General features: G+C 45.7%; 1 protein-coding gene across 1 annotated transcript; it reads right to left on the bottom strand.

The window, feature by feature from the left end:
* Positions 1-5,923: 5,923 nt before the first annotated feature.
* SAP18 (Sin3A associated protein 18) lies at positions 5,924-10,722 on the bottom strand (the record flags this gene model as incomplete). The annotated part of the gene is made up of 4 exons (XM_082859178.1): positions 5,924-6,152; positions 6,410-6,532; positions 10,354-10,463; positions 10,594-10,722. The coding sequence occupies 4 exons, from the start codon at positions 10,720-10,722 to the stop codon at positions 5,996-5,998; spliced, it is 519 nt and encodes a 172-aa protein (XP_082715304.1). The 3' UTR covers positions 5,924-5,995.
* Positions 10,723-11,525: the final 803 nt, after the last annotated feature.

The raw sequence follows: 11,525 nt of genomic DNA, 5'->3' as shown, positions 1-11,525 counted from the left end.
ACAAAACAATTTGTTCTAGGAACTACTGTGTAATAATTTTTGCTAAATATTGATACAATGTAAAATTCAAGATATTTAGTTTTATTTTTCCAGGTAAGCTCTGGTCAGCCTTGTATATACGATGGTGACTCCCAAATTATATCAGCCTTTTATACACTATTTACCATGGCTCTGTGTACCTAAGCCCACAGAGTGGACAGATTGCTTGAGGGAGGGAGTATATTCAAAGTGCATGCAGGGCTGAGTCCTGGAGTTCCATTTTAGAAGATGGAAAGAGGCAGAAAAATCTAGCAAAGGAGATGAAGCAGCTGGCGAAGTAGGAAGGAAATACTTCAAGCCAAGTGATCGATTCTGTCAATATTGCTGAGAATCCAAGACAAGACAGAATTACCACTGGACTTGGCAAAATTGCCGTTGCTGACAGCACTGATGAATTCTGACACAGCGCTCAGGACGGACTTCTGGGGTGGGCTGGAAAGGTCGGAGGTGAGGAAGCAGAGATCACGGACTGAGACGGCTCTTTTCATGAGTTTTGCTCAAGAAGGGAGAGAAGAAATGGTGCTGCAGCCAGAAGGGGTGTGAGTGAAACCAGGTTTTTGAAGATGGGAAATAAAGAACGTTCCATTAATCATTTCCGATGGCCTGCTGGGTGTCTCCACCTGTCTTGTGATGGCCCCTCAATTCAGTTTGACCAGAATTTCTCTTTCCCTGGCCCTTACCACTCTCCTCCTGTGATCTTAGTTTCTGTCCCTAGAACTAGGATGCTTCCGGCTTATCAAACTTCAAATGTTACCCTTCAGTGTCCTCCCACTGCTCTCAAGAGGAATCCAGGGTCCCAACATGGCCTCCAGGACCACCCCCCTGTGACTCGACCCTCAGTTGCCCCTCCCTCTTGTCTCAAAACCTGGGCTCCAGCTGGCAGCCGGCCTTTCCTCTCCTTCCCTTCGTTCCTGCCCTGGGCTTCATAAGCCCCGGGCTTCACAGGTGCTCTCTCTGCCCAAATGGCTTCTCCCACCCACTCTGCTCAGCTGACTATCCCTCACATCCTTATGCTGTAGATACCTGACGTTTTTGTCTGCCCACCACTCCTACCCCCTTAAAGGAAAATGCTCCGATTTTCCCTGAGCTCAGCCCAGTTCCAAGACCAACCAAGCAGGGTCACAGTCCCTGACCAGTTGGTATTGGGCACGTGACCCACGTCATATCCAAGAGAGCCAATTGTGGGACTTTGGGGAACTACTAGGAAGAGCAGAACGTTTTTCTGGATGTGCAGAGATGTGTACCCGGAGCCACGAAGGGAGAGGCCGAAGGTGGAGCTGCCACCGAAGTTCCAGCAGGAGACGTGGGAGAGCTTGGAGGCCAACTCTAACCCCAATTTTTCAGGTAAATGATTCATAAACTCCTTGTTTTCTCGTTTTGTGAAGCTCTTAACAGTCCTGCCTCATCTGCTTCAGGTCTCAGATTAAATGTCATTTTATCAAAGATTTTACCGATTTTCCCAGTCAGCACCCTATTCTCATCCTTTATAGTACTTGGTAGAATCTGTAACAGAATATTTGAGTGTACATTTATTTAATGTTCATTGCCCCACTGAACCATAAGGTCACTGTGGTCAAGGACCTCATTTGCTTGCCTTGTTCATTATTACACTGGTACCTGCCAACTTAAAATATTTACTGCTTAGTGATAACATCAAACACTTACTGAGGTCTTACTATGCTAGGCATGGTTCTAAGTACATTCATTAACCCATTTAATTCTTAAAAAGTAACTCTTAGCAAATAGGTGCTAGCATTTCGACTTTTCAGATGAGGAAACTGAGGCTTTAATGATGGACTTCTCTTTCCACGTCCCATTTCCCAGCCCAGACCTTGCTGACCGCCTCTGGGCTGTGTTCCCTCCCCCCATCCTCCACCACGCCCCCGCTTGTCACCTGACGGCAGAAGCATCCTACGGTCCTCTTCATCCTGATCTCTGGCCAAACTCCTGGTGAGTGCTCCGGTGTTCCTGGCGTTTCAGCTCACGCCACCCTTTATCTACTGGGAGCCTAAATCCAACCCCTGTGGGCGCTGAACAAGGTCACATGCCATCCTCAGCAGCAACCTGTCTTTCTCACGACACCTTCTAATCCGCCTTTGATCATCGCCACTTACACCTTTTGTTACCAGACTGCGGCGTTCTGAGGAAGGGTCTGCGTGTCAGGTCTGTCTGCACCCCCAGGCCCACGGCATTCATCCCATATTTTATTCCCTGAAGTGTGGAAGGAGCTAGTACTACTACAGATTCTGACAGTTTCCAATAATGTATGCAGATTTTGGAAAGGCCTCGGGTGGTTCACCTCATTCATAGTTTCATCCTCTCCTGGACGCTTTCTGAGGAGTTGTTGGCTGCAGCTGGGCTGGCCCGCCAGCGTGGGTAGGAGCAGGAAATTCTGACAGCTGAAGGCATGAAGTGAGGGGGCTACATATGCCTTTTTTCTTCTTTGTTTTTAAAACAGCTGTTTATTGAACATGCCCTCTCTACCAGGCCCTCCTCTAAGCCCCCTTTCATCTGGCTCTTCTCAACAGTGCCCTGAGGTAGGCGTGTGATTAGATCACCTTTATAGAGTAAACTCACGACATTCCCAGGCTGATGGGTTTCGCTTATTAAAATTATTTTAGTATTTATTATTAAAATTGCTTTTTAGGTTTCAGCTTATTCCTCCTAGGGATTACAGGGTGGGGGGAGATCAATGACTGTCTTCATAGAAGAGTTGCCTAGTTCATGATTAATCTTAACAGAATAAATATGCTTCCTTCAAGCTTGTTCCATCACAGATTCCAAGAAACTGTAGCAATTTGTAAGAACAACCTATATCTAAGCAATACAATACACACCAGAACACTCAGACCTCACCTGGCTGCTCTGACACTCAACCTGGAAACCATGACCATATCATTTCCTTAAAAGACAGGTGTTTTGGTTTGCACCAGAACTGAAGCATGCCCACATACTCTGGATGACGGTCCCCTGGCAGAAGTCTGTAATGCAGACAGCTTCACCGCAAGAGCAGTACCAGCAAGAGCAGTACCAGTGCAGCGGGGGGAAGCCAGCTGGCAGTGAGCTGAGGACAACACAACACTATTTTTGGAAACGTATGTTTCAAGTCATCTATTGTTGTCTACCTAGAGGTTCCCAGCCCACTTGTGAGCTGTTACTTAAAGCAGGCCTCCACTTCGGCTGAAGTGAAAATGGTAGCCACTGCCTGCACCTCAGTGCTGAAGGTTACATGAGGTCAGGCACCACCCGAGCTCCTCAGCACAGCTCAGCACTCAAATTATAAGCTGCTCCATTTCACAACAGCTAAGTTTGGAGTTTGTGATAGAATAGAAACAGGTAGGCTGAGTTCTGCTCTACGTAAGAGTAACAAGAGTTTGCCTAACAGTTTAACAGCTTTCTTTCCCCTTCACAGCTGCCCCTACATGCACACACACAGAGTTGATATCTGAAACATCCCCTGAGCCAGTGCCCACGATGGTAATGAAAATTTAAGTATAAACTTAACATCGACTCCCTACCGAGGATCCGGTAAGTAGCTGAAAATGCCAAGCTCCTGTATGCTGTGAGAAAACTGAAGATACCAACCTCCGAAGGGAAAATACTTCAAGAGCCTGTGAGGCAGTCAGGACACTGAAGGCTGAGCACGTGCCGTCACGGTGACCGTGAAACAGCTCAGCTGCTCACTCAAAGCCGTACTGTCACAGCCAGAGGTGAATAAGGACCAAGTACAAGTCTTTTCATTCTTAGCATTATATTCAATGATAAATTCACTAGGTATTCTTTAACTGTACTTTTGATGGGAGAATTCCATGTTGGGACATAGAGATGGCCAACAGACACATGGAAAGGTGCTCAACATCACTAATCATCAGGGAAATGCAAATCAAAACCACAAAAATAACACCTGACACCTGTCAAAAAGACGAGATAAGTGTTGACAAGGGTGTGGAGAAAAGCTCTCTGCACCCCCATGTTTACTAAGGAATTATTTATAATAGCCGTGGTTTGGAAACAACCTTAAGGGTCTGTGGGTGGATGAATGGATAAAGTTGTGAGATACATACAGACACATACATACATGCAATGAAATATTACTCAGCCATAAAAAAAGAAGGAAATCTTGCCATTAGCAACAACTTGGACCTAGAGGGCATTATGCTGAGTAGAATTAGAGAAAGATATCAAGTACCACATGATCTCACTTAGATGTATGGTGACAGATGGTAACTATAGACTTGTGGTGGTGATCAGTTTGTAGTGCGTACAAATAATGAATTATTCTGTATACCTGAGACTAATACATTGTTAGGTACCAATTTTACCTAAAAAAAAAAAAAATCCACGTTGGAACCAAGCAAATAAACCGCTGTATTTTCAACTCGCCTGGAATTACAGGCGAAGCCCCCATTGTAGGAGTTCACACCATTATGAAAAGTTGGCTTTCAAAGTCCTTTAATGAGTTCCTGCCTTCTTGATCTGCACAGTACGTATCTTCTCCACAAACAGGAAGGTAATCATGGCTCCTCTTCTCCAAAAAATTAGGTTTAAGTTAATTGTGTGACTTAAGGAGCTCAAGCCTATCTAGTGTGAATGAATAAAGAATCGAAGGGTCTGTGCAAACTTCAGTGGAGAAGAGGCCCTAGATCTGGGTTGCAGGCTTGCATCTGTCACCTGTTGACTGCACCGGGGACCCCAATCCTACAGTCATTAGATTTAAAAGGCTGCTTTTGTAGGTACAAGATCAAATTACTGCAATTTTACTTTGCTAGTACATTTTTTCAAATTTTGGAATACACATTTTCAAAATTTTCCACTGCAGTAGACTAAAGGTAATTGGCCTTATCACATACTGCACACTGTTTATAAACTTCAAAATGAGACGGTAACAGTGCTGTGGAAGAGACGGCACCCATTCTGACTGAACTCTATAGTTAACTTTGTTTCTTACACGTCAAACACTATTCTAAGTCCTCTGCAAACATTTAATTAGTCTTCACAATCCTGTGGGCTGTTAACCTCCATTTTACAAATTTTAAACAAACAAAAAAAACAGGTTCAAGTAACTTGTCCAAGGTTGCTGTTAGTGTAACCAGGATTTAAATGTTCAGCCCAACTGGTTATAACCACTGTGCATACTGCCTCTCAAATCAGAAGCGAGTCAGCCCCAGCACTGAACAGGGTGTGTGAACATCCCCTACTTGACTTGACCTCATCCCTGACCTTCTCCCTTGATCTTAAGATTCTTCTTTCATTCCTCCCTGCATTTTCAGATCTTCAAGGTAAACCTTTCCATCCTTATCCTAAGTTCTAATCCTTGTTCCTCTATACTACTTCCTGCCCTCAGAATGCCCCATTCTCACCATTTTTAAAATATAAAAAGGCATCACTGTGGCACCCATTCTCCTTTTCTCTAACTTGTCATCACACCTTGATTCAGGCAGGCCGCTCCCTTCAAACACAGACAGCTTCTTCAACTTGCCTCAGCTCAGACTGTTCCAAAACGCCTCAGCTGCCCCTCTCACCTTCCCAAAGGTCTTCCCAACTCCATACAACCTTCTGGGCGACCAACTCCTGCTCTATTTAATACAATCTCATGGCTTTCCTGTTCTGCCCCATTTGGGCTTAAACATACCAACTCCACTACTTAGTATAAACCCCCAATACTAAATTAAACCCTGAACCCATGCCCCATTAACTTTCACACTCCAAGTGACTGCAACATAATACAGTTTTACATATAATGCTAAGAGCACTTTTCATATTTTACAGAAGAACGTGAAACATGGACTTTCTATTAATATTCATACCACAGCAAAGCCAAATCTAACTCCTAAATAGATGCATTACAATTTGTTTAGAGTTTAAAGGCTTAATGGCAATAAGGGGAGGAGGAAAAAGCGAAAGTTTATTTTACATAACTGAATGGAAAATAAATTCAAGAAACAGTAAATAAAATTCAGTATGGCCTCATGCGCCCTGAAGGAGGTGGTGCCCGATTTGGAGGAGTGATTGCTATGTCCAGATAGTCTCCGATTTGGAACTTCTGCGACTGCAGCGTCATGGAGTCGTCAGTCCCCTTTCTCCCAGACATGGTGCTGCCAATCTCCTTTACTCTGCAGGGAAGGAGACCAACTGTTAAAGGGTGGCTGGTCAATGCCAGTGTGTGCTACAAAGTGACCGTGGGGCTGGACTTGCTCCATTATCTTACAGCACAGTTAAAATGTAGGTACTGCATTAATCTAAACCAGATATTAAGACGTATAAATCTGTAGTTCCCCCTCCACTAAAGGGATTCATTGAAGGGATTATCCCTATCAGAACATACTGAAATCAAAGAGATTATAGGAATTAAGAATGAAAAGTTACCTACCGATAGCCAGGCCTTTTAAGATCTGTAAAAACAATTGCAAAATTGAAGTGTGTGCCCTTCTTTCTGGCTTCTGGGTAGACTTCTTTTACTAAACTAGTCAGTTCTTTCAAGGTTGCATCCATCCTGAATTTTTTTTTTTAGAAAAAAAGACATTACATTTGATTAATCAGCAATGATGTAACCAAGGATACTGACACACAGTGAGTTAATTACCTGTGTCTCAATTGCAACTTTACCTTAGAAACTGTCAGGGTCTTACAACTAAGTTAATTTTGAAGCACCTACTAATACTATTTGCCCCCAAATATTCCCCTTACCAGCCTCAGTGTTTGAAATTTTCATGAATTAAGGTCAGACTGGTAATATGCTAAAAGGGACTTCAGAATTACATATGCTACCTTTTGTTGCTGTGTAACATCTCACTGGCCTAGTGATTTACCCACTTAAGGATAACTAGTTCAAATTAATCCAAATTCTTAAAATAATTGTTTTTCATTATTTCAAAGACATACTTTTCTACATTTTAGCATCTCCTTTCTAAGACTGAATGTTCTGATGAGTTTTACAATAGATGGACTCCTAAAGCCAATGAAACCTATGGAATTTTCAAGACTAAGCATAGGCTCCTTTCACAATATATATTCTTGCCCTGCCAACTTCTATTTGAACTCAGAATTTAATATAGTCCCTTGAGCTAATATGGCACAATCTGGAAAAACCTTTTAAAATATAAGCATCTTGTATTATAAGCAACAGTCTAAGTTTCTGAATTGTTTTCTTCCCTGACAACTGGGAACATGAAACAGAGGACTTGGAACTTGAAGCAACACAGCCTGCAGAGTGCTATACAATGACCCTGGACACAAGGCACCTGTAAAGATGACAATTCCAATGGACAGCATCGAGCAGGGAATCAAACACCCAAGGCATCATCTAGCTTTAACTCTGCACCCTATTTATACCATCTCTACCACATTATCCTCAAGTAGAACCATGGCTTCAGCTGCAGTGAGAACAAAAACATCCACGATGACCACATCGACTTCCGTTCTCTACTGCTGCTGAATCCTCAATATGCCCGTAACAGAACTCAACAGTGTCCCCCGCAAAACATGCCCTTCCTCTCATATTACCCTCAAAACTACCGTCACCCACTTAGATGCCCAGGTCACAAACCTAAGCATTGTTCAGTTCTTCCCATCTCTATCTTGTTGTTTCTACCTCCTAAAGACAGATCAAACTGGACTTCCCTGGCGGTCCAGTGGTTAAGACTCCACGCTTCCACTGCTGTAGGTGCAGGGTCAATCCCTGGTCGGGAACCTAAGATCCCACATGCCACGTGGCACAGCCAAAAGACAGATCAAATCTATTTTTTTCTCCATCTCCACCATCACAGCTTTATTTCAACCTCTCATTATTCAAATCTCTGTATGTTGCTTCCAACTCATCTCAACTTTTTTTTTTTAACCTGACATTCTAATGATGTTTATTCTGTGTCAATTATTCCCTGGTATGTACAGTGTATACTTATGTACCAGAAAGGACTCTTTCTTCCTTTCCAACAACATTTCCCACATATTGTCATCCTGCTCATAATGAACGTGGGGAATTCGTTTCACACCTTTTGTCAGTCCTAAACAGTGGGAGTCCTCCACAAGCTTCCCACCTGCTGAGGACTCTCCCCAAACCAACAGTTGCAGTGCCAAGTGCTGCTTTCTGATTAGCAGTCTAAAAGGTGAGTACACAGGCGACAAATGCAAGAGCTTTCTCGGGGTTGAAGCCTTTGCTAGGTGACTGTGAGGGTCAGTTTTATGTGTCAATTTCGAGAAGCTACAGCCCCTAGTTATTCAAACACTAAGGTAGGTGTTGTGTAAGCTGTTCTTTAGATGGGATTAAAGTCTATAATCAGTTGACTTTAAGGCAGATTATCCTAGGTAATCTGAGTAAACCCTTTTAATCAATGAGTGGGCCTCATGCTATCAGTTGAAAAGGCCTTCAGAGCAGAGCTACTGAATTCCCTGAAGAAATTCAGCAGCTTATGCTGCAGAGTTCCAGCCTGCCCTTCATCATAACCTGCACCACAGGTTATGCACCACAGACTAGGGACTTAAGTACCTAAGCAGTCCCCACAATTGTGTGAACCAATTCTTTGCTATAAATCTCTTTACATCTCCTATTGGTCTGTGTTTCTGATTGAACCGTTACAGTGATCTACATAATTCTCTTCCCATAACCTGTTTAGTGGTCACCCAAGCACAGGATGTATCACTCCTGTGTGGGTATTCCCACAGCTCCACACAGTGCCTTGGACATTAGCAAACTCAACTAGCTTCTGCTGGGCTCCTCTGGACCTCACTCCTTTTTCCTTGATTTGTCTTAAGGCCTCCTACTTTGGCCCCTCAGTCTACTTCTACAAATTGAGAATTCCCAATCTTCCCTCATTACTGCTTCTGGGAGTGGCAGCAGGGCTCTGTGCTACCCCTCACCAACCATCCTGTCTTTCTTTAGCCACCATTTTGAGGTATAACATAAGGTTGTCTTTCCTAGTTTGGTTGCAGTTTATGGACAGGACAGTTTAGGACAGGAAATTTTTGTAATTTCTTTCTTGATTGAGAGTAGAGAGTCTGTGGAACAGTCTCACCCTGCCATCTCCACCCTAAAGTCTTAATTAGCATTTATTTCATCTGCTTTCTCTCTGAGATTGTGTTTACTCTAGAGAGGGGCAGTACCCTCTTTATACCCTCTGGGTCTAAGCAAAGCACCTGGCAAATAGGAACTCTTAATTTGTTGGAGGAAATATAGACTTTTAACATCTGAACAGAGGTGTTCATCAATCTATTGATAACAGTTCTTCCCTATAAGTTAAATCAACCTTCCTGAACTTTTATCCTGGAACAATACTTAACTAGAATCATACTACATAAATTTCGCTGAAAGGTGGAAACAACCCCTTAAGTGTTCATCAACAGACAAGCGGACAAAATGTAGCACATCCTTCCAATGAACTATTATTCAACCCTAAGAAAGAATGACTTTACTATATACTAAACCATGAACCTTGCAAACATAAGTGAAATAAGCCAGACACAACAGGACAAATCCGATATGAGAGCACTTATATTAAATACTTAGAATAGATAAATTCATATAGACATAGAGGAGTGTCTACCAGGAACTGGGGTAAGGGAGGAATTCCCATTGTTACTGCTTACTGGGTACAGAATTTCTGCTGGGGGGAATTTAAAAGTTTTGTAAATAGTGGTAATGGTTGCACAATGTGAATATATTTAATGCCATCAAATTGTACCCTTAAACAATTAAAATGGCAAATATATATTTTACCACACTAGATGTATTTTTAAAAATTATACACCTTTTACTGCTACTAAAAAGCCACGATAATGTCCAACCAAGGAGCTGCATGCAGCTTGCTGTATGTGACGCTCCTAGTCAGACGCGGGGCAGGAAAGGTACGCTTGAGTGGAAAACGCTCAGGGGCAGGTCTTCAGGAAACACACATCAAAAGTTTCTCCATTAAGCACCACAACAAAAACCATGCTAGGACACCTAAGGCTTAGTATTATGTGCAGACGCTCTACGAGGACGACAAATATCAGCCAACAGCGCCACTCCCCCGCCCCATGTTATTCTAGCACCACGAACTCGACCAAGTTTAGGGGCGGCTACCGCACTGAACGACCTACGCGTCACTTTCGTACCAAGCAGCCAAGACAGTGACAGCAACCTTGGCTCAATTCTTTACAACCCAAAAGTTTCAACCTCAGACATAAAAGCGCCACAAGATAAGCAAATACTCATTTCTCCAACAGCTAAGACCCCGACTTCCCGCGAGTTGCGCCCAGAGGCCCCGAGCGCTGGAGAAACCGAAAACGCGCCAGGCGGGCCCCCAGCGACCCCCGCCCCGACGCCAGGCCCTGACTCACCAGGTGTAGATCTGCAGCTCACTAGACGGCACGTTTCCGCGGGAGAACTCGTCCATGCGGTGGTGGCGGCCGTTGTTGGTGGTGAAGACGCGCAGCAACAGCGGGCAGGTCTGGAGGCGGGAGAGGCGAGAGTCAGGCGGCGGCGAGCGCGGCCCCTTCCTTCCCCTCCACCCGCGCACGGCCGCCCCCTCCCGGCCGCCCCTCCGCCCCGGGGCCCCCTCTACCTCTCTAGACCCGCACCTTCTCCCTATCGATGGGCTTCTCGGGCTCCTTCTTAATCTCCTCCTGAGTAACGCGCGACTCCACCGCCATCTTTCTCCTGCGGCCCGCTAGACGCTCGCCCTGACCTCCGACCCCAACAGCGAGCATGAGAATCAAGGCTCTCGCGAGGAGACGCTCGAGAATTTATAGACGACCGGCGTGGAGGGCGGGGCGTCTCTCGGCGCAGGCGCACTAAGCGGTGCGGTGCGGGGGCCCGGCGGGCGCGCCTGCGCGCTGCGTCCTGGGAAAGGGCGGGCGCCGGCGTAGCGAGCTAGACGCTGAGGGACGGGCGCGCGCGGAGGGGCTGCTTGAGGGAGGCGGACGCCGGGCTATGGAAGGTAAGGGTGAGCGCGCTCTGGGAATAACCGTGGGCCGCCTTCGCGGCCAAGGGGTGGGGTGCGTGGTACTACAGGCGCTAACGGGAGAAGGCTGGCAAATCTGACTAAAGTGAAAAAAAAAAAGAAAAAGGCTTCTCAGAGAAACAAGCCGCAGGCCCGGAGGAGACGCCCGAGAGGCGTGTGGTGTCTGGAAAGCTAGTGTCCGGGAGGCCCAAGGACTCCTGGAGAAAAGCACAGACATCCCGGTGGGAAGTGGGCAGAAGAGTTGGGCAAGTGCTTTAAAACGGAGGGATCCAGGTGTCCGGCCAACACAGAAGGCGTTCGGGCGCAGCGCTAACCCGGGGACGCGTTAAAACCGCAGGGACTGGCTTAGGCTGCTTGGATTTTAGACGCGCGGCTCCCGCTGGCTTGGCGGAAACCGGACGCGCTGCCCTGCGCCGTGGGTGGGCCGCGGGGACGCTCTGACGCTGGCGGCGGCGTAGGCCGCGCGCCCACGCTGGGCGGTTGAGGGTCGTGAAGGGTGCGTGTACTTGCGATCTAACAGTTCCGCTCTGTGGGATTTGCTCTAGAGAA

This window comes from Leucopleurus acutus (genome assembly GCF_964270905.1).
Source record: "Leucopleurus acutus genome assembly, chromosome: 18".
Taxonomy (NCBI): Eukaryota; Metazoa; Chordata; class Mammalia; order Artiodactyla; family Delphinidae; genus Leucopleurus; species Leucopleurus acutus.
This window is presented reverse-complemented; position numbering and strand designations above follow the sequence as displayed.